Source organism: Habropoda laboriosa, unplaced genomic scaffold (assembly GCF_001263275.1).
Source record: "Habropoda laboriosa isolate 0110345459 unplaced genomic scaffold, ASM126327v1 scaffold22, whole genome shotgun sequence".
Classification (NCBI taxonomy): domain Eukaryota; kingdom Metazoa; phylum Arthropoda; class Insecta; order Hymenoptera; family Apidae; genus Habropoda; species Habropoda laboriosa.
Genome location: NW_017100261.1, coordinates 7,519,552 through 7,543,179, shown reverse-complemented (window position 1 = coordinate 7,543,179; position 23,628 = coordinate 7,519,552). Strand labels below are relative to the sequence as shown.

Here is a 23,628-nt window from a genome sequence, read left to right as displayed (position 1 = left end):
TCTCTCTACACGTGTACATCGAAAATTCCCAATCAATCGTCGACGCTAATTCTCGTTTGAAATTTTTCAACGACTTCGTACTTCCAGGACAATTAGTGTCGACCGTCCTAAGAAGGACTCAGAGTTCCCAAAGCTTATAAACGCTTAATACACTTCTATCACAGGCCAGTTTCTACTCTCTATCGAAGCCACCAACCTACAGAACAAGCCGGAGACTGAGCGAGGACGCCCGATCATGCTTGAACCCCACAACTTGGCAGTAAGGATTTTTGTTCTTGGACTTTTTCAATTTCTAGACGTTAGTAAAGGATGGAACTAACGTCTGTGCGAAATTTCAGCCCGAGAAAACCACCAGCACGGCTTCCAGAGACGGATGTGGAGCGGTCACCCATCTTCTTACGGAACGCCGCCCAGTGCATCTTGACTTCGGTGATCGAACGGGAACCTGTGTACTTCCGAGACACCCTTTACGTACGATCTTTTTGCGTTAATTCTTCACTGTAGACTGTAGTTACTTAAATAACCGATACATACTCGGTTACGCTGCCGCGAGAACTTTAACTATCCAAATCAATTTGTCAATATTAGATGTGTCGCGTGAGTATTTTAGAATTTAGTCGTGATATTTATCTTCTCGAGGGAAAACGTGTTTTTTTTTCTTCTTTTCTTTTTGGAAGCATGTTTAGAAGCTATTTCTGTCTTCGGTGAGTTCTGCGTTGTACATTGGTTACAACTCTGAGCTTTCTTACGGGTTTTTTAAACGACTCGAAGATTGGATTTTTTTGAGGTATAAAAAGAAATTGTTCCAGTATAGAGTAACGATGGTGTTTTAATTTTTTTGAATTGTCGGTTATTGAAATATTGATATGTAAATGGCGAATTCGCGATTCGATCGGGAATATTTAATTACGCGGGGGAAATGTAAATGGGATTGAAATTGCGTAAAATGATACGAAACGAGTGTTGCAAATAATACAAAATAAACGAAACGTAAATTTTTATTTTAAAAAAAGACTAATGTAAATATACTTGATATATTCCTATAAACTTTTTTCTTTTTGGAAATTGTAACTATTCTTTTAAATAAAATTTTAATTAATGTTTTCATTCAAATTCGCGCCATTTTCATTTTTAATACAAACTGAAGGATAACAAAATTTTGCGCCACTGTTAACTCTTCAGCACATTGGAATTTTGAAATTTCTTAATTAATTAAACCGAAATGGTAACTTTTCTGAAACCACAATTTTTCATTGAAACTGAAAATCGTATCGTTCGACAAGAAAATCACACTTTTATCCGTGATTTCTGAAGGAACGTAAGTAGAAAAGCAGAACATAAATCCTACATTCAGTAATACGAGTCAATTGCTGAGCCTTCCCATGGGGTTGGCAGGTAGCACCATGAACGGATCTATAAAAATTTACATTTCTCCGCAACGTTTGTGATACAGTCGTTTATATCTGAGAAATGAACTGTAATCTATGAATGTTTGTTCAACACGTGACTTGCGTTTACTGTACCATGAATAATTTATCAAATCCAGATTGTATCGGATTTACGTTAGAGTGATTTAAAATAATTATTCAATACTTGTACAAAACAACGCTATCTAGAAAAAGGATTGGTATTTGCCACAGGTAAAAGCTACAGGTAAAAGCTACAGGTAAAAGATGCGAATAATAAATTTAGAATTAATTTATCGTATCGGTGTGGTACTTTCATTTCTAGAATTATTAATTAGGAGAAATTTGTAAACCAGTAAATTGTCGATATTAACGTGACGAATGTGTGCAATGAAAAATCAGATTTACAGGAAGCTGAAACGTGCAAAACAAGTTACTTATCAAGCCAGAAAAACACCGACTAAACGGACACCCCCTAGAAGCTCCTGCAGGATTAACGAAGCTTATCGGTCAGATAACTTATCTGAAATTCCAAACAATGCCGTACACGTAACTCTTCCAGAATCAAGTAGCACTTCCAAAAATTGACTCTATATAATCGATATTGGAGGCATTGTAATTTCCCTACCGGAATAAATAAAATCACTCTAAAAAAGAGTTGAAAAAATGTGCAACAATTTGGAAGAAAAAAAAAATTCATGTTCCTAATTTTGTGGCCAAAAAATGTTCTATTCATCTGATTTTAATAAACTTTGTCACTTTAAAGAGCACATGTTTTTTTCTTAAAATGTGAATGGTCATATAGTCACGAGCTCGTGAATTTCTGGCCATACAGTCATGTGCAAAAATAATATAAAAAATTTGCTATTCATCTGTCTTTAATAAACTTTGTCACTTTAAAGAGCACGTTACGAAGAATAACATACCGACATAACTCTTTAACGAATCATTTTCGGACATACGTCCATACGAACATTCTCCACCCATTCAAACTCTTCAACGCGCTACACCAACCTAATCAAACCCCTTAACACGTAACAATCGAAAAATCGCAAGGTAAAGGGCTAACCGTTACCAAAACCCTTCGCTATCCTTATCAGAATGGCACGCAAGAACGTTCCAAAGTTTGGATTCCGTTCAGAAGCTATCCCATTATTTCCCTAGGACATTCGTAAGGGATCGGGAAGCAGCCTGGTAGCAAAGCAGTCCCCCCCGACCCTGTGTCTGTTTTTTTATAACAGCATTCATTCGGAAGTTCGAGCAGGACGACGACGATCAAGGCGCAACGGCTGCCGCTATTGATTCGCCCTCTCCCACCACCCTTTCATCCACCCCCTCTGAAACTCTTTCTCTCGCTCTCTCCCCAAGATCTTTGACCCCCGCGGAGAATGTGCCCCGGAGAAAGAGCGTGAATGTCAAGGGTTGCGGATCGCGGATTCTTGGCGAGCGAGCATTTTTCGGGGTAACGACGATCGCGAGTCATACACTCCCACCCCACCCTTACGATAGGGGAACTAGGGGAAAAAATCCATTTAATCGGTATGCATTCCAGCTGGAACGTCGAGGACCATTTGCTTCGAGGGTAGATTATGGTAGAAGTATAATGGTACGCGGAGTGTCAATTGTTGGTATAGTTTATCGATTTCTGATAGGTCTCTTTAAGGTGTTTTCAAATTAAATCAGATTAACGACTTGTATCGTCGTCCTTATGCTAACGGAACGAATTTCTGATTCGATAATTATGGAAATTTAGAACTGAGCGTGAAATGTAATCGGACGATTCTGGAGAGGAAAATTCGTCGAATTTTCTTGAGGATATCTCTTTCCTTGTTTTGGTGTAAAGTTAGAGATATAAAGACATTCGTTCTAGTTTTTTGTAATACTTACAATATGGTCCTAGTTATTTTAGGAAGGGATGCATACTCTTTTTTCACTTGTGAAATTGAGGAATAATTTTTATGCAAGAATATTTGTGAAAGAAAGGCTTTTCCAAAAGAGAAATTTGAAGGATTTTTGATTTTGTGACATTTTCTTGCAGATATCCGTTTCTGGCTTCACTTCTGATTTCAACTTAACTATACAATGACTTTTTATTATAACCTCATTGTTTTGGCATAAAGTTAGGGATAAAAAGATATTTATCTTATTTCTTTGCTTAACCTTTATATACCTTTTTTACTTGTTTTTGTAAAGGTTTGATATGACAAAGAATCTTATAATTTTCAATTTTTTTCATAGAATAATAACTAAAAACATTCTATTCTAAAGAAATGATTTTTACAAAAATAATTCTCACTAAAAATCGATAAGGTTGCTGCAATAAAAGAAAAGAAAAAACATTGAGACAGTTTTCAATGAAGAAAATTATACAGACTTATTTTTTTTCACAAGCGTAAGACACTTGGCGTCGTCGATTGCGTAACGCAAGAGAAAATGTGGACTATCTATATTTCACTTGAGCATCGGCTGATGCCTAGGTTTTCAAGGGCATTCGTATAAAGGGTGCGGTCCAGTTCCCATATGAAAGAAAATTGCATCGATTAGTGTTACGTCACATGCACGTTCTGCGCTTTCGAAAAAGTAGAATTTTAAAAGAGAATAAAAAAACTGCATTGGAATATTCGATATACAATACGTAGAGAAAAATGTTACTTATATAGTACGTGGAAAAATATTTTGTTCGCTACTGACGACCCACGTGGTGCCAATTACGTAATTCGGAAATTACTAAAATTGACACTCTCGTTACTATAAAACCAACTTTAGCCTTTTCATTGTATTTTCACGTAATTTTATTCGTGAATAAATATTGAAATTAAGCGTCCATTGTGTGCAAACGTTTTACCCACTATAGTATCACTTCTATGATTATTTTTAATTAAATAGAGAAATAGTTGGTAAATATGCAAAATTAATTTTCCTCGGAACGAAAAAACTTTTATTCCACGTTTTTTCATTTATTCTCGTATAATAGTTGGTACTACGAATTTGACCGCACCCTCTATATGTAGATGGTTGGCAGCTTTGGAGACTGGAAGACGAGCAAAATATCGAGTTGCGGATTATAGAGTTGGTAGGAGACGCAAGTTGAGAAAACGAGAAAGAGCGTGCATGCATCTGCTTGAGCGAGAAAAGGAAAACACGTACACGGAATGCGTACGAAAAATTAGAACAGCGAAAAGACTGTTAGACATTGAACTGTGATATTGAGTCGTTACTACGAGCACATTCTTGGACATTTCTCGCGTTTGCGGTAGAGGGGATAATTCATGATACTGTGACGAATCGTTTTCCTGTTTGGTTGGAAGGGAGAAAAGTAATAAAGGAAAATAAAAATGATATAGGTGATATAATCGGTGATAAAAATAGAAGTAGCTTATAACTGTTCCTGTTTCTGCGAAGTGAAATCGCGCGTTTATTTTCAAGTGCAATTCTGCGTACTTTTCTTTTCAAATAAATTCGTTCTGGAATTATTCAGACGAGATATTCGATAAATAAACACTTCGCGACAGATTGTAGATTTTTCTAAGAAATTCCGTATTTTATTTATGATAGTACCTACCTAATTCACATTTCGCGAACTTTTCTTTATTACGAAAATATTAGAACAGTTAAATACTTTTAGGTTAGAATACTGCTTACGTTTGAGATAACCATATACACGAAACCCTACGCTGTTTACCAAGGAATCTAAAACATTTCATGAAGTATTCATGCTTCGACTCCTTACCCTAATATTGATACAGTTGAAATATTCACCGAGATCGATTCACTTGAAAAGAAAATACAAACCAATTGCAATTACAGGTGTCACAAAAAGACAAACATTGTCGTTTCATTCAAGTTTTTATGCTAGGTACTATGTATCTAACCTTGTGTCAATATTACAAGTTAACTCATTAACTGTGTCAAATCTACACACTTTTCTGAATCACTTTGATATCACTACAATCTCTGTGTACCATTCTTTTCTTTGTATTAAGGTTAGTTTTCGGTTTATAAAGTTTATGTACAATGTCGAAAAGGTTTACATTAAGGAATTGATCTGATCCACAGTTTTGCGTTTATTTACTCAACGATTTATCCCTTAACACGAAATTTCAATTTCCCCTCACTTTCAACAATAACTGTCAATTATATCGTCGTTTATTAATTAGAAAACTGCTATTAAAAAATATTGATCTCACGGAAGCTATGCCGATTCATTCAGACTAATGAATATCGAGGCGTCGCAAAAGCCATGGGATGATGCAATCGACTTTCGAAAAACGTACTTTATGCCTCGAAAAATAGAACGGGATTTCGTTTAAACCTTTTCAAAACAGAATACGTTTGTCGACCTCTTTTCTCTTATTTTCAATATAATATTGTTTACGATGTAAGAAAGAAAAAAGAAACGAGAATAGAGAAAAACACAGCCAATTCAGTTTTCAATCACTTTATCATTATTTAACAACTTTCGAACAGACGAACTGCGCATGCGCCAAATATCTTACAATTACACGCAACGCATAAAGTTATGCATTAATTTAATCATCGTGGAAAAATGATAATCAGCAAGATTTCAAGCGGAACAAATATATTAACGCTTACGGTTTAACTAAGATATTAAACAAATCAAATAAAAAAAAGTTTCGAACGTCTATTTAACATATTCAAAGTGCGAAAGATCGTTGTCACACGCACATTTGCACATGCAAACTCCATGTTACCTACCTCGATGCACGAAAAAGTCCGTTACGCAACTCAGCCGGTATATTCCAATTTTAAAAATAAATTACCGCCTGTTCGTACACAGGAAAAATATTCCACTCGTTCCACTTCACTCACAGCAGCAAACAGGGAAACGGATAGGAACATCGTACAACAAGAGCTACCTCTCCTTACTGAACTACTGCGCAACATCGAAACGCGCGAAATGTCGGTTACATACAGCCGAGTTTTCAAGATCATATTCGAAAGACTAGCTAAGCATTAGATGACGTTTGACAAGCGATTCGCGTCGCAGACTACCGCTCCACCTATGTTTATGTTTTCGTCAATGCTAATCACCCAACTATGGCACTCGTTTTAAGTCAATGACTATACTTGGTTAATTCGTGACAGTAAGCCAGAGTGAAAGCAGAACTGAGAGTAGGTAAGATCAAATTAATCTAAATGAGTGAATCAAAATTTATATAAAAGTAATTAAGAGAAAAATACACGTTTGGAAAACTAAAAGTAAATACAGGAAGAAAAAGAAGTAGGATTTGTGATTCAAATTTAATTTATCACCTTTCAACAGCAAGATTTACAGTGTGTACAATGTAGAGTATGCTATTCTTGAAACTAGGTGAAATATGTTGCAAAAGGGAACAAGGCTGGAATGTTAGCAGCATTATGTGACAAAATAATACAGAAAACAAACAATACAGAATATAAATAAACATTTTTTGCGTTTTAATTTTTTTCTTTTAAACGATCTAGGGTTTCGGTACACATTCTTGAAAAAAAATTTGAATAATATTTAGAAATCTTGGAGAATGTGGGGTAAAAGAAAGTTTCTTGGCTAATACACGGAACCATCTAAACGACAAGCATAAACCCTCATAACCTTATCGAACGAAGATAACACGAACTAGACTGATAAACGCCGAAGAAAATGCGATGTGCGAGCAAGACTTTGAAAAAGCAGGAGATAAAAGGCATCAACGAAAAGTGACTACGAAAACATTATAAAAGTCTACGAGCATGATATGTTATATTTGGCAATTGCCGGTGTGCCGAGAGCTCGTTATCGCTCTAACCTAGCATGTCACGTGCGTGTTTGTGCCATTCGACGTTGACCGTGGATGAAACCCAACGTCAGAATAAATACATTTTACTATAAGCTAAATTATAAACAAAACATACCAGTGCTGACCAACTTGATAGCCAAGAGTCATATATTCATGAAACGACAATCGAAGATACACGTGTTTCAACACATGGTGTAAAAATAAACTCGAACTACAATGCACTATTGAATTTTCTTTTATTTCCACTCATTTTCACTTTATATTAACTAGGTATAAAAATAAAACTTTCATCAAAAAACAAGAATAAACAGAAAGGTATGATCTTTCTCGTTTTTTAGAGGAATTTGATAAATCTATAACATCAAATACTATCATCTGTACACCTTGGCTATTTTATGGTGACACGCGATTGGTTCTCCGTTTTACATTGTCTGTGACTTTTTTTTAGCTTCTCCGGTGTATCTATCGTCGAGTAGAAATTTCGTGTCTCAAGACACGACCCTCGCGGGCCAAACCCTCCAAAGATAGAACGCAACTCGCTTCATGATTCGAAGCTTCGCGACGGCAAACGCGGAAGCCTCCCCCGGAAAATAGTCAGAGGTTAGAGGCGAGCACGCGGTGGACACATGAAATAAAAGTGCATAGTTTTTGCGCTCGAGTTTACGCTAGATATGTCACGGGGCCGGGTATAGATGGAGACAGCGTATATCAAAACGAGCAATCAACGACGGAGATACACCTTCGACACAACTGAGAGAAAGAGAGGGATTTTAGCATCGAGAGAAACAGCATCGACGTACGTAGGGTCGCGTGTAGAGTACTTGCCTTAGCTAGACACGTTTCGACGAAGGGGGAAAGTCATGGAGGGTGCATGGATCGATGCCCGGCTGGGAAACAGTCCCGGACAGAACAGCGAAATTCGCTCGCAATATCGCACGCTGTCACCGGATGAAACTCACCCGCTATAACCTCGTTCATCTACGTGACAATCGTTCCGTGCCCTTGTTTATCATGACGGGAACGCGTTTTTTTTTTTTCATCACCGGGCAAAGGGGACAGTACACACAACACATCGTGATCGACGAAACAGTTCTCGTGTCGTTTACTTCGCGATCGCGAAAAATGACTCGGAATTACGCGAGGTTGTACGAACAGATCGAGAGTCGTGGTTACGATGGCGGCCAGAATGTACGTACTAGATATCAATGTGCGTATTAGAATGTACGCAAACGGGAAAAGGACAATTTGCAAGCGGGGTGCGTTCCACAATAAAACATCTACAGACGTGTCATGGTAACGACGTTTATTTTTGGTAATAGATCAATGACTAGACTAAGAACATGCGACCACGAGATGCACTCGGAGGTCTTGGGGGCATGCACGACTTCGTAAACGACGTACGTGTATTTCGAAGTAAATTCTCATTGACATAGAACACTCACCACCGATGCTAAGAGTTCTCCATCGAGTTTTCCGCTTAGAACCCTTCTTGCCCATCTCTCATGAAGACCGAGCTGGTCCTCCTCCCTTCTGTCTCTCGTCTCCCCAGCGATCTCGGTCGACTTTCTAGAACGAAAGCTCCACCGAAATCATGTTGATCGCGATTGATCTTGCCACTACCTTCGCGGTAGCATTTTATCAACTGTCCACCGACCAATGTGTCCCGCGTAGTTAGTCCTCTCAAGAGAAAAGCTTTGCAACGAAACGAACCGACGAACGAGGCTTGCTCGTAGCAGAAGACAACTCTAATACGTAATCCGCGCCGCACGAATAGCGACCGCATACTGCTGTCCCCACCTCACCCCTCCCTTTCGGTCCCCACCCTGTCCAACTGATCCCCTACCTCTATCTCTGTCATGTTCGACATATTCCGCCGCATGTTCAATTTCTTAAGGTGTTTCTGCAATTTGAAATGATTTTCTCGCGAGAAACGCGCTTTTATGACTTTTTCAGAGTGAATCGCAATACATGAACGCACATCCACTGAATGTCATGTAAATGTCCAGCAGTAAAATTAACTAAAAATTTCTCTTCGCGACTGAAACGTTTTGAATGGTAGCCAATTGCCACATGCGCAATAGTCTAACGGTTCTGCGTCACGATTGGTTGTTGCTATGGCGATTGATGTAAACTATCGTCGACCATCTTATCCGGCTTCGGATATATCGAGGTACGAGACATTTTCGTCGCGAAAATATTTTGAAAAGATTTTTCGTAAACGCTGTTTATTCTAACGATTCTGTATATTTTTCTTGAAAATATCGCCGTTTTATGAACTTACTATTTTATATATGGATCAATAAATATATCGTTTTGTTCTTTATGTCTCGTCTTTATAGGTTAAACAAGTAATATCACAGAACGAATCATGCTGAAAATACTGTCACTACGCGATTTTGTTGCTCCTTCCTTTGATGAACAAGCTACTGTTGCATTTATAGAAAACAATTTACATTATTGTGATTATCAAAATCTGCAAGATGAATTACAACCGTTCTCCAGATATTTGCGAAAATATCCAGAAGTTTCAATTGCTTCAGATACACTTGCTACCCGTGAAACTTCACGCACCGTTTGTGCTGGCGATTTGTTTTTGCCAGTTCACGATAGTATATTTAAAAAACTTGCTAGCATATGGAGGGAGAAAGGGTTAGCTGAAGTTATCTCTCTCATTGCATCTGCACAACCAGAGGAAGTTACAACAGCCCTACATTGGATAGCCACAAGGTTTTAACAACAATTTTGTGTTTAATTTTAGCAAGTAATATCACAGTTTTAATTTTAGACTCAAATGGGCACTGGATTTAATGGATAAAGAAATATATCAGAGAGAAATTTTACCTACTTCGGGATCTGGTTCGGTTGTAGAAGTTGTTCACACAAGGGATTGGGAAACATCTCTTGTAAGCAGTTAATTTATAATAAATTTATAATTAACTTGGTTTGTTTATGACACATTTTTATTTTTAATATTAATTTTTAGATTAGATGTCTTGCTTGGCATCCACATTGTGCACGTTTGGCAGTAGTTACAAGAGATGATCGCATACGTATCTTTTCTGAAGGAATACGAGTAGTCCCAATATTAAGACATAGTGCTCAAAAGTCAGTTTGCTGCATAAGCTGGAGACCACTTGCTGGTAAGGAGCTGGCAGTGGCATGTCATGCAGGTGTTTTAGTATGGACAATTGAAGTGGGAGCTAGTAGTTCTCTTAGTCATGCAGTGTTATTAAAACAAAGGCATCATGTTCCTGTAACAAATGTTACATGGCATCCACAGGGTGATTTGCTAGTATCATGTTCACCAGCAGATACAAGTATGATTATCTGGGATACTTCTAGAAAGGAAGGTGTTCCATTGAGAAGGGTTGAAGGTGGTGGCTTACGCTTTACACGGTGGTCATCCTGTGGTTCTAGATTATTTTCAGCTACATGCAGAAATATATTCAGGTATGATATACTTTTCATAGTTTTTTTATACAGCAAAAAACGTTGTTATTTAAGACATTGTATTTAATATACATTAACAATTAGAGTTTGGAATTCTGGAGTGGCAACGTCTTGGCAAGCAGATAAATGGACAGTGCCTAATGGTTGTGTAGCAGTTGCATGTTTTGGCCCAAATTTGACACTGTTGTTTGCATCAAACGAAGATCCTGGTATAATCTTTTCTTTGCCTCTGCAAGAAAATATTTTTGATGTCAAGAAACCTTCTCTAGATGATGCAAAAATGGCTGTACCTGTGATAGATTTAACAGAAGTGAATTTTGCCTCGAACGACCACTATGTGACTGTCGGCGGAAGAATAGTTGCAATGGAATGGGATCCTTCAGGAAGATATCTTGCTATCCTCTTCCAGGTACAATTTTTATCACACTTCAATCGGAAACGCAATCTTAACTGGCAAACTTTCACGATACATTTTTCTTTTTTTTATTAGGAAAGTCCATGGATCGCATTAATTAATACCAAAATAGGAAATCTCTCACGAATAGTTGATGTTAAACCGAGTTGTCTTATCAAAGGATTCTGGGGAGAACTTCCGACTTGTATGAATTTTTATCAAGAGTGCCAAAATGACTCCAACGTAGTTTGTTTAACAATTGCTTGGAGCAGTGGTCGTATACAACATTTTCCAATAGTCGAGAAAGAAAACGTACCTATCACGGACACGAGCATATATTCTAGCATTCATCTTCCTTGAGGGACGACATGTACAATTTCAATTAAACCGCCGTAAGAGAACTTAACGTTGATCGTTAATCATCAAAGTTGAAAGAGCTGGAACAATTCTACCTTCCAATTTTTTTTTTTATTAATATGTATCTAAGAATCCAAATATTTTTGTTAAATTGAGTATGAAAGAGCAATAAATTGTTCGTTTGTATATGACATGATGTTCCCTAGTGTCACGCCGCGTTCCGACAGAAATGATCTAATATTTCATAACCGATTCGTCAACGTGCCTACGGGAAAAAAAATCGTTGGGTCCCGTGTTAAGCTCTAATGTGCCAGCTTCCTAACGTATGGGACATACAACGCGACGGCTCTCGGGTTCGGTACCTAATTATACGAAGTCACATGCAGAGCGCACGTCTTTCTATTTTTACGTCGCTTGACCGAATGCTGAACGCCGACACGTACGTACGTGATGCGTCCCGCACTATTTCCAATACGCTCTCTATCCACTGCTACCGCCACGCAACTCCAAACACAAATTAACCGCCACTGTTCTATCGTTTTAGAAACCCCGCCGCCCTAAATATACGTTTCTTAAACGTAGTTTGTTATCCTGAACTGTCATTTTATTTATGATCCGTGAAATATGGATTTCATGGAGCAGACTATATAGTAGAACTGTATGCCTATGTAACAGTTTTAACCTAGAATCCTACAGTCCGTATGAAATCAATTGACCATTCCAGCTTATTGAGAAATGTGTTCCCACTATTGTAGTTGGTTACCTTACCATTATTTCTTGCCTTTTTATTTTACTTTGATTTATTGATTAAAGTCAAACAAAAAAATCCATCATTAAAAAAAATTTTATACTTACTGCTACTTTTTCTCCTCAGGCAAGAAAAGAACGGTTTAATTTCTTATGTTCTTATCCACATAAAAAAACTCTGCTTAATTAAAAATTAAGATATACTTCCATAAAACTGAAAAGTCTGATACTAAAAGTAACTACATTCTCAAAAATTAAGCATCACTTGCAATCAAGGAAACAGCTTTTAACGATCGATCGATATTGTACAAACTTTAGCGAGTTTCATTAAAATTCGATCTTATCGATATAACCAATTCCCCGAAAGTCACCACTGAATCCCCTCCGATTAAACGTTCGTTAAGATACCTTCTCTTTTTTTTATCTCCCTTCTTCATTCTCTCTCTGTTATTGCATCCGTATGGGGTGTACGATCGAAATCCTTTTTCCAGTATATTTATTTTAATGGCAGTCGTACACATGCGGTGACTATGGTACGAACGGAGTTGACAGGTGCCCGGGCAAAAAAGCGTGGTCGAGAGCGGGCATAGTATGTATAATGTAAGCATAGAGGGCTGGCAGGCCACATGTGCCACTCTATCACTTATCTACCCGTAATATGACGTATAACCCGACCATAAGATGCAACTGTGAACGCATGCGTGCCCGTATGCATCTGGGTGAGTGCAGCAGTCAAGATGCACACGCGTGTATATGCAAGGGCTGAGTAGGAGGATGCACGGAGCTGTTTGTGTGTGTGTATTCGCTTGGAAGAAACTGGGGGCACCCGACTTTCGAGGATCGTGCTGTCGCGAGAATCGCAGTGGAATCATAACAATGCCTTTTGGATTGGACAGTCGAACCGTGCGAGAATTTCTTCGTCGTTTATCTCTATTTTTTCTTTTTTTTATTCATTGTACCCTTCATCGTTCTCTATCCATTTTGTTTTAGCAGAACTCTTTTGATTTTTTTTTTTTGGTTTTTTAATTACTGTATATAATATAGAAGGGACGAGCGTGTAGGACTTGATAAGGAAAGCGTAGTACTTCAGACGTGTAAACGAACCCCTTTGTGTCGGCGCTTCTACACACGATACATACTCACGAAGGGTTACACACGTATATTGTACTGCATATAAACAAACACGACGTAACAAGAATAACATATTTTCTACGAACTTACTTGTAAATTACCATCCATTTCTATTTTTACATTTAAACACAGACAATAAATTACGTTCAATTAAATCAATTCACAGCTTTCAATTTTTCCTTATCTTCAAATCCACGTTCCTTTTTAAACCCTCGTCACACGCTGTACAAACACGAGACCCTAACCTCTTCGAAAAAAAAATCTTTTACATTAAGAAATAAATTTTCCTTTACACACATGTACTCTCGTAGCACACTTTAAATGACTTCACGAAAGTGAAGGACCCTTTAATACGAATTCTAACCTTTTACTGTCCTGAAATTCCTCTCCTACAGTTTTTCACCCCTTGTTCTCACTCGAACGCGAACTTTTCCCGAAACTTTGCGAAACACGAGCCACTATAATTAAAAACGCGACTATGTCGAGTGTATTCGCGTGAAAGCACGAGATGCATAGCGATCGGTGGAGGAGGAGGGGGAGAACGGGGAGGTCGGTGAAATAATAGTAGGCTGTAATAGGAGGAAGGAGTGAACGACTTGCCCTCATGTGTGCGCGCGAAGAAGCTGTTGTTAATAAGTGACGCGTGTGCGGCAGCTGGTTTTACGTTTTTTGCCCTGCACCCGATTCTCGGGGTTCGAGCGACGAAAGATCGTCCTAAGCACCCCCTCCCCTCCCCTTAACACCGCTTTCACTGTTTCTGTCTCTTGCTCGAGACTCGCTGCACCTCGACTTGGAATATTCCTTAACAGATTTTCAAAGAGATGCCGATCGCCACGCGTCCAACTACCGATTGCGTTTTAATGTCAACGACCGGTTCAAAATGGCGCCGGAGCAATTTTTGTTTAACGATGGATGCGAAAAGGGTGTAAATAAGTTTTCGATAAAAGTGTCTCTGAATGTTACGAAATTACACTATTTTTCACGTTTAGTGAAATTTAATATTTATTCTTTGTAGGTTTGTTATTATTAAAGGAAATGAATTTTTGTTCATAACCTCCTTAGGCCCTTCTTACGTAAGTTTGTTAATATTTAGTTTTTTGATATTTACTTAATATTTCGTCTTAGAAATGCAAACGTTTCCTCTAAAATTGTCTATATTTAAAAATTTTATATTTCTCTAAAAATCTTATATTTTTCATAAGTGAAGTGAATTTCAGCACTATTTTTTATTATTTATTTAACACAATATTTGAAGAAAATTATAATATTAGAAATGAAAACAATGGTTGTCTTCGTTAAGGAAACTTGGTTTACGTTTGGCTTAACATTAGCATCAATTCACGAAGCATATAAAATTGGCCTCGCACCCAACAGTACAATTATAGAAATGCATGAAAAAGTATTCATGTGTGGTGCCATGGAGGCTCGTAAATACATGTGTTCATCGTTTCGAGCAACCCTTTTAACAAGGGTGCTCGAAGGAGATAAGAATGACCATAAAAGATGAGTCACTAATGGAAAGTAAAATATCGACATTGTCTATTTTAATCGTGGTACGTAGGTGAATTATCACACCACGTTTATTCTAACCTCTATATTTTCGATTTTAACGAAAACCACCTTCATATCGTACTCAAAACAAAAGAACACCATCATACATCCCAAATCACAAACATCCTCCAAACCACCGCCGTAAGATTCGTTCTACTTCGAAAACCGCAAAACCGATACCAACGATTCCCCCTTTCAGAAATCACCTAAAGGACCCCCATCGAACCTGAAATTCGAACGAGGGTTGGAGGAGAGACGCGAAACAACAAATGACGCAATCCGGCAGCAGTTCGTCAGCCTCGAGACAATCCATCGGGCATAATCGTTCCAAGAATCTAGGCGCGGGCAAAAAAGCTCTATGGAAGACGAATTCGAACGGGTGAGTCGGGAAAAAGGGAGACGACAGACGCGCGCGCAGATGTGCCGCGCCACCCTGAAACCGATGAAGTCGAGGCAAGTGCACCAAGATGCACAAGTGCCGGAGGATCTTCTTCTTCTTCTCCTCTCTTCTTCTTCTTCTTCTCCCTGCTTGTTTCAAAGGGGGAACGTAGCACGGCCACGCGAGTGGGCGGCGCGTACCCTTCTCGAAGGCTTCCTCCCTTTGCTCCTCAAGCAAGGGTGGAGGGGATCTCCCGTGTCGTCAGCTCAGAGAAACGCTGCTGTATGTCTTGTCCTGGCTGATAGTCGTCTTGGAGACGCGGGAACGGGTGTAACCCAGCTATCTTCAGGGTCAGTTTTACGCTGCAGGGCCACCCTGTGTCGCACACACACACACACGCACACGTTCATTCTTCTTTTCCACCCGCGATTAAGATCGCGCGAGCGCGCGGTTACCGCGCCGGACCTTCGACAGTGATAAGCTTATCAGCTGGACTTTCTGGAGATTTGCCGAGGAACGGGCTCTCTGTGGGACACTCGGTGCCGGTGGAGTTTGTTTTGGGAAGTTTGATCGGTGACGCGGATCTCGTAAGTGAATAGGGTTGAAGTAAAGTGTGAGTGAATAGGTTTCCGGTGGGAAGTTAATGTGACGGAATTGTGATTTTTTTTTTTACTGGTTCTCGTTGGTGATTTAGGAGTTACGAGTGTCGAGTTTTTTTTCCTACTTTTTTGGTAGCATTGTGACAGATGATAGGAGAAAGGAAAATCGAACGCACTGGTAACTGATTGAATAACTTGTAGAAGTAGTTACGATTCTTTTTTTTTAATTATTCGTTAACTCATTTGGAACGGTTGATCTTGTACGTGAACGTGTCAGTAGTTCAAGATGAATTAAGAATATTATGAATTTGACGTTAATCAGCGTTATTTAAAATTAAAAATCAGTTGGTCCCAAATGAGTTAACCCCTCCGAGTCAACTAACATCTGATGGAATATCGAACGAAAAAATTCTCTTTTCAACCGAACAACTTTGGCTGCGAAGTGAAATGACAAAAACTCCTGCTATCAAGTACCAGCGGCAAAGAAATATTTAAAATCAGCATATCATTAAACATTCTGCAAGAGCGCGAGCTTCGCCCCGAAATTTTTCACCAAAGTTTCATTCATAAATTCGTTGACATGTCACAAGGGAGATGCCAGAAATTCCTCTAACGTTATTTCATTCACGTGCTGCTCGCGATTACCCGGTCCGCTATCGCCTTATGTCACGCGCGACTCGTTGCAACATCCGAGCTCGTGTTTTTAAAACCTCCGTAACTTTCCACTCGAACTTCCTCGTCAACTCACCACGCACACACACACACACACACACACGTACACACAATTCAACAAATCTCTCTCCTAATCTTCCGTTGCAAAAACGTTTCACTAACCTCACCCACGAACTTCCAGGCGGTACCAGGATGCACCTTGAGGATTACCACGTGAACAGGAGCGAGGAGGACGTGCAACGAGCTGTCTCGAAGAGTATCAAACAGGAAGACTTCAACACACTACACTTGGCGCCTATCACTTCGATAAGCGCCAGTAACCAGCAGCCATGTTGGGTCACCTCTCACGCGGACAGCGTCTCCTCTCCCATTCTACTCAACAATTCCAGTCCCAGAGAGTACAGCGACTGGGAACAGCTGACAACGGTGTTCCAGTATCCGTGTCAGCAATATTCCAACACGGACAGGTCACCGGGAAGCACTGGTAGCGAAGCAACCACGCCAACTTGGAACAATGCTGTTCGCAGCGAAATGTCCGACTGTTCCAACGGACAGAGACTTCCATCCGTTGGTTCTGCGTTCTCCTTCTCGAGAACTTTTTGCAACACGGTGTACCCGGAGTATCAGAACTACCAGGACTATCAGGAGTATCAGGATGACGTGTCAGTGTCCTTGCCGCTTATTCTTCACACACAGACGGAGGATCAAGGATTCACGGGGACCATGCAAGCCGCCACGGACGAGTTCGATCTCAGTTTGATCAGAGGTGATCCTACGTCGTTGTTGTGCAACGTGGAGTCTCCATCGTCACCTTCGTCCACGTATCTGGAGGAACTGCAGGATCCGTTCTCGAATTTGAACGGTTCGTGTTACGCTGTGGGACACTTGGTCTCTGCACAGCAATCCTCGGTTCCCACGTTGAATTTCGTTCACGATACCGGGATGAGCGAGGGATTCGGGAACCAGGTTGTCTTGCCGAGGAACGAGGGATTGTTGCTGACCGATCGAAGGGTGCCGGTGTCCAAGGCTGCCGGGGACACGGAGAAACGGAGCAAATCTTTCGGTGAGTTTTCTGAGGATTGTTGTGGATACTCTGTTGAGATGTTGAAAGGAGAGATTTATGTTGCGATAAGTTGGAAATTCGTCGGTGGTTTTTCTGGTTTAATTTCATTAACTTGAAATCTGACAGTTTCCAGAAGTAAAGAATTGAAACTTGTATGGTACTTCTTTTAAATTATTATCAATCTCAGTGCTCAAAATGTTCCCTGTGAGGAAAACTTCAAAATCCTCAATAAAGTTCCACTGTAACTCCTCCAAAAATTCACGATCTCAGTGATCAATTCTCTTTAGTACTTCACTTTCAGAAATTAATAACAAAATAAATTCCCATCAATCTCAGTAATGAAACCGTTCCTCCGAAGAAAAATCAAAGGTCCTTTCAATCCTCGATAAAGTTGGCCAAAAAATTTGCAAAATCTCCATCGTTTCCACTGTAACCTCTCCAAAAATTCACGATCTCGGTGATCAATTCTGTCGCACCTGGTGCACTCGAAAGTGGCATCGAAAGTGAGCCCACGTTCTTTTACAAACATCCGAGATAAACACAGACGAGCGAAGGAAGAAAAGTGAGATCCTTCTCTGTCGTTTTCAAGTAGCTTCCTTAACGAGCCACAAGATCCACGGCTTGTTTACACGTCGATGACACGTTTGTTTCCGCCTCAGACTGTTCTACGACAGACGACAACTTGACGTCGACGTATCAGTGCCGATGGATAGATTGCGGCTGCGCCTTCGCTGAACAGGAGGGCCTGGTTCGCCATATCGAGAGAAGACACGTTGAATCCTCCTCTTCGAACGCGCACGGACATGGAAGACGGGTACAGAGGGACAGGGACAAGGACAAGGACAAAGATGGTGATGGTTACGCGGGTTCCGGAAGTGGGCAGGACGAATTTGCTTGCCTGTGGCAAGGATGTCCGCGTGCGAGACCTTTCAACGCTAGATACAAGCTGTTGATTCATATGAGGGTCCACAGCGGGGAAAAACCGAATAAGTGTCCGGTACGTATGAGTTGATTGATCCTTCTTTGTTCTTTTAACGTCTTCGTTATGTGTGTAGGGATAAAATTGTACGTTTTTGATATGTAGGAGTGAGATACAGCTGCAGGCTGTTACATGAAAAAGAAAAAGTGTGTATATATGTAAACAAATTATGGGAAAATAGGAATAGAGAAAAATATATGTGTATATTGCTATAGTTAGGGGGAGGATAGAAATTTTAAGGAAAGTGAAGGAGGAATGAAGGATTTCAATGACGCTTTTGAGGGAGGGTAGGTCTGGAGATCAAGAAATTTTGAAGTCTTAAGAAAAGGTTTTGCGATTGTACGAAAATTAGGTTTTTGGTAGGTTGAAAATTTTTTTTTTTCAGTTGAGTGTAGGAAAGCATTCTTCATTGAAAATTCATATTTCTGATAGGTGACACTTGTGACTAAATTAGTTTCAAGAGTAGGTTTCGTTGTTATATCGAAATTAGGTTTTCGAAAGTTTGAAAAATTTGGAAATTTTTGAATCTAAAATGTGTATCAAAACGAACGAATATAGGAAAGCATCCGTATTAAAAAAATTAAGCTTCTTGATATATTAGGATAATTGAGTATAGAAATCAAAGTTAAAGATGATATAAAAATTAGGTTTTCGATAGTTTGAAAAATTTGGAAATTTTTGAATCTAAAATGTGTATCAAAACGACCGAATATAGGAAAGCATCCTTATTAAAAAAATTAGGCTTTTCGATATTTAGAAAATATTATGGAAACATGGTTTTCGAGGAATGTCGTAAAATTGTATGGTATCAGCGAATCAGAATATTCTCGTTCAACTAAAATTTTCGCCCGCTAAGATAACCTTCTTGGGTTACTGGTAATTGCTGATAATTTCTATATGTGATACGAACTTTTGTTTCTGTTACTAGCCTCTGTATTTGATATACAGTAGATGCCAGTTTCGTATTGTTTTGATCATTTTCCAGACGTTCTTACATAATTGTGTATTTATATTTACACTATCTTTTCCTTCAAATTTCCCTATTTCGTTTTATTTTAATTACTCATCTCCTCGTCCTTATTTAAGATTCTCAGAGAATCAACGACTGCAACGACACTTCAATTGCGCTCTCTTTTCGCACTCCTCTCGAAGATTCACAATTTAACTCAAAAATCTGAAAAAATATTCTACCGTAATTAAATCCAACAAAGAAGCTATTAAATCATTTTAATAAAACTGAAATTTTTAAAAGAAGTGGTCTAAGTCAAAAATCTAAAAAAAATTGAATTTATCACTTACATATTTTGTGTTGCGTCGAAAATATATTACAAGCGCAAGTATTTTCTGAAATATTTTATCACGCGATAAAGAAATATTTTTCAATACTCCCAATGGGAAAATTTTAAACATTTCGCAACGAAAAAGCAAAATATATACATTACTTTCTTTCTTTCACTTATAGTTCACTGGCTGTAAAAAGGCATTTTCGCGGCTGGAGAACTTGAAGATCCATCAAAGATCTCACACAGGGGAGAGGCCATACGCGTGTCAGCATCGTGGTTGCTCGAAGGCGTTCAGCAACAGCAGCGATCGCGCGAAACACCAAAGAACACATTACGATACGGTGAGTGTTTCTGTCAATGTTTGGAAAAAACAAATGGAAAAGTCGTTTAGACGGTCAAACGATAACACCGGTATAAGCTGATACACGAGTAATTGAATCGGCAGATTGCATAATTGGAGAGAAAAAAATAATGGCCCGATTTTATCTGCAGACGTCTGATAAAGAGCGACATATATTACTTACAATTAGCATCGACGACGATTCTCGATTTGATACAGAGCACTAGTCTCTTATGTAAGATAATTGCAGATCATAGAACCTAGTTTCGTCGTGAAACGTTCACAATTAACGTAGAATTGATTTTCATCGACGATTATTTCTTCGAACAAGTGGAAAATTCATTGCTATTTGATGATAAAAATTTGGATTCATTTTTACCGTGATTTTGAATCATTTTCTTCACGGTGAATTGATTGTGAATAATTGTGTGAAATGTGCACGATTGGATTTTGCATATTTTGTTAACATAGTACTCGTAGTGTTTATCATGGAATATTTCTGAATCGTAAAGTTACTTATTAAGAATAACGTTTATCGCTAATGTTGAAATTTTATAATGAGAGGTCATTTGAGGACATAAAATGTATGTTGAAATCAGCTGAAAATTTTCGTTCTTGTAACATGCTACATCTTGTGAAATGCTATACCTACACGTGATATTAAATCATTCTATGGCACGATAGTAATAAAAATTTGCAATTGTCACTGAAAAATGACTTTTATTTTGTTTAATCATTTCTATGAGACAGTAATAATGAATTTTTATTTCAAATGCGAATTTATTTCACAATCGCTGTTTTTTTAATACTTCTGAACGACTGTACCAAAGTGGTATTCCATGCTCAGATTACCGAGAAGCAATCGCATAGTTATTAGTCAACAATTATCTTCCATTTGTATAAATTTCCATCCAGCAATAATTGCAAAATTATTCCAGAAATATTCCATTGTCATTTGTACCTCTTGCTATATACACTACCGGCCAAAAGTTTCGAATCACCTCCAACTTTTCATCAATATTAAATCTGCTGCTATTTTTTTTTTTTTATCTCAATTCCACTTTTATCAATTTATCTCATATCAATTCGAGCGATAAAAAATTCTCAAAGTCGCTGACCTTTTTCTGGAAATTTTTGTGTAAATTGCAATGCTCGGTGGTTCCAAACTTTTGGCCGGTAGTGTGTATTAATTACAGTATAAGTCTGATTCATGAAATTACATAATTTAATTATCAATAATTCAGCGCTCTATCTCTCTCGTTTTTGCTTTTATAGAAGGTTTGCACCCCTCGATGAATAAATAAATAAATTCTGAAATAAATTGTACAATTTCCTTTTCTTTCTTTTATAACGGGTTTGCACCAATCCTTCCCTTTTCTCTATTTTTCTTCCATAATGCGTTTACACCCTTTAATAAATAAATTCTGCAAAAATTGTACAACTTTCTTCCCTCCTATTTCTATTTTTCTCTACAATGGATTTACACTCCTCGATAAATAAATTCTGCAAAAAAATTGTACAACTTCTTTTTCTCTCTTATTCTCTCTTTTCTTCCACAATGGCTTCGATAAGTAAACAAATAAACGCTAAAAGAAATTGCACAATTTCCTTCTCTCTCCTTTCAGTTTTTCCTTCCCTTGAATCGTGTTTTCTTTCGTCCTCGAAGCTACACTCTTCCATAAACAAATTCTGAAGAAATATGCTCGATGAAATTTTCAGAAACCGTACGCCTGTCAAGTGACTGGTTGTGGGAAGAGGTACACGGACCCGTCGAGCCTCAGGAAACACGTGAAGAATCATTCAGAGCCAACGACACCACTGTCGAATTTGTCGTTGTCGTCGGAGAATAAAATTTCCGGCAGCCTAGCCGGCAATTCGAGTAACCTGTCGCGGCACGACTCGATTTCTGCCAGTTCGAAGCAGCAACAGCAACAACAGGCGCAAACAACAATCGCCTTCCCCACAGAATCGAATTATCGGACGTATAAGACTTCTGAGTCTTACGCGGACGAGGACGCGGACCTGTTCCAGACGAATCTGTGTCAGGTCGATAGGATTTCCATGAACCTTGACAGCAATCAAGAGTACGTCCCGATCGAGTCTGTGAAACGCTTTCTCATAGACGACGTCAGCGGATCGCACGTGGATGGCACAGGTAAGGAAACGGACGACCTTGCAATGCTAACATCCATGTTTCAAATGATATTTCCGTTTCTTCTACTAACTTTACTAAATTTAAAATTGCAAAAATTTAGCCCTCCTTTGACAAACATATTTTTTCATACTCCGTAAGTGAACTGGGTACACTTTGTGTTCAGGTGTAATTTTTCTACTGTTTCAAGTTTTGAGTAAATTTGAAAAAATTCTGGGGCACTTGTCAGAGTCTCTGCTACATTGTAGAATTGTTCGTTAAGTGAAATGTTTAAAACCTTTTTTGGTAAAAATGAAAATTTGTTTGGAAAATACGGAAGCGAAATTTCACTTGGGCCGTCGAAGATCCAGATTGTTTATGGAGGGTTAAAATTAAGAATAAATTAGTGAACACACATTTATCGAATCTGATGATATTTCTAAAGTGAATGTATAGAAAGTGTATGTAAAAGAAAATTTCTGGAGGAAGTGTATTTCCTAAGTCAGTGTTCCAGGGTGAATTCTTCTTTGGAGAATTTGTAGAGATTGATAGTACTTGATTGTGTTCTCGATAAGTTGATTGTTTGCGAAAATGAAATTTTTGAAAAATTTGTTCAGCTGCTTGATCGAAACTTTGGCCACTCGGAAGCCAAAACGATTAACTCCACTTTTTGGAATTCTTTCAATTTTAGTATCAAGACGCATGCTTGGTGCGTAACTCTTCGTTAATAAGCAAAATTTGACGGAGCTAACTGCTTTAGCTTCTGAGTGGCTCATTTGAGAAGAAAATTGACATACCTTGAAATTAGCTGAATTTTATATGAAATTAGTTACAATGGAATTTAAATGGAGGATTACCCACCTTTTAAGTTGCGTTCAATTCTCTTTTTCACGAATTCCTCGGTAATTCTAGTCGGTAGGAGTTCGAATAGAGAACTGGAAGAGAGAATTCACTTTTGTGGAAACTTTTTCACAGAGTAGCGTATATTAAACCTGCAACAAAAATTTATATCAGTTCAGATAAAGAAAAAATGAAGAAAAAGAAATTCACTCAGGAAAGGGTTAATTTTATTTAGGATTTCGAAGTTGTTAATTGCAATAAGGGAGAATTGCAGAAATCGTACCACTTATTGTTAGAAAAATACTAAATTTTGAGAATGGAAATAAAAATGCATTCAACGTGTAATATTTAAAAAAAGTAACACTGATATTAATTCATATCTCACGTTAAATCACATTCTATCGGCAATAAATAAGGGAGAAAATATTCAACATAAAATAACGATTATTAAATAACGCATTTATAATTAACAGTTTAGACAATAATAAATTTTAATTATTTTTTTCAATACTCCTCTGCAAGCTTGATG

At 38.4% G+C, this 23,628-nt stretch overlaps 3 protein-coding genes across 3 annotated transcripts in view; 2 read left to right on the top strand and 1 right to left on the bottom strand.

The window, feature by feature from the left end:
* LOC108572808 (probable GPI-anchored adhesin-like protein PGA55) overlaps window positions 1-8,650 on the bottom strand; it is an 85,821-nt gene extending 77,171 nt beyond the window's left edge. The window contains exon 1 of the mRNA XM_017935116.1: window positions 8,626-8,650. The gene's annotated coding sequence lies outside the window, so the exon portion shown is untranslated. The remainder of the gene's footprint in view (window positions 1-8,625) is intronic.
* Window positions 8,651-9,551: 901 nt separating this feature from the next.
* On the top strand, window positions 9,552-11,414 carry LOC108572756 (aladin-like). Its single transcript, XM_017935040.1, has 5 exons — window positions 9,552-9,910; window positions 9,969-10,086; window positions 10,167-10,633; window positions 10,718-11,042; window positions 11,124-11,414. The coding sequence occupies exons 1-5, from the start codon at window positions 9,552-9,554 to the stop codon at window positions 11,385-11,387; spliced, it is 1,533 nt and encodes a 510-aa protein (XP_017790529.1). The 3' UTR covers window positions 11,388-11,414.
* Window positions 11,415-16,520: 5,106 nt separating this feature from the next.
* LOC108572716 (zinc finger protein 175-like) overlaps window positions 16,521-23,628 on the top strand; it is an 8,881-nt gene continuing 1,773 nt past the window's right edge. The window contains exons 1-4 of the mRNA XM_017934992.1: window positions 16,521-17,526; window positions 18,186-18,523; window positions 19,968-20,129; window positions 21,848-22,283. Of these exons, the coding sequence (XP_017790481.1) occupies window positions 16,656-17,526; window positions 18,186-18,523; window positions 19,968-20,129; window positions 21,848-22,283 (1,807 nt within the window). The 5' untranslated portion in view covers window positions 16,521-16,655. The remainder of the gene's footprint in view (window positions 17,527-18,185; window positions 18,524-19,967; window positions 20,130-21,847; window positions 22,284-23,628) is intronic.

Excerpts from the sequence above, each read along its gene's own strand:
- LOC108572756 (XM_017935040.1), top strand. The coding sequence starts at position 9,552 with ATGCTGAAAATACTGTCACTACGCGATTTTGTTGCTCCTTCCTTTGAT. Across the intron at positions 9,911-9,968 it reads CTACATTGGATAGCCACAAG|ACTCAAATGGGCACTGGATT; the intron begins GTTTTAACAACA and ends TTTTAATTTTAG. Across the intron at positions 11,043-11,123 it reads ATCTTGCTATCCTCTTCCAG|GAAAGTCCATGGATCGCATT; the intron begins GTACAATTTTTA and ends TTTTTTTATTAG.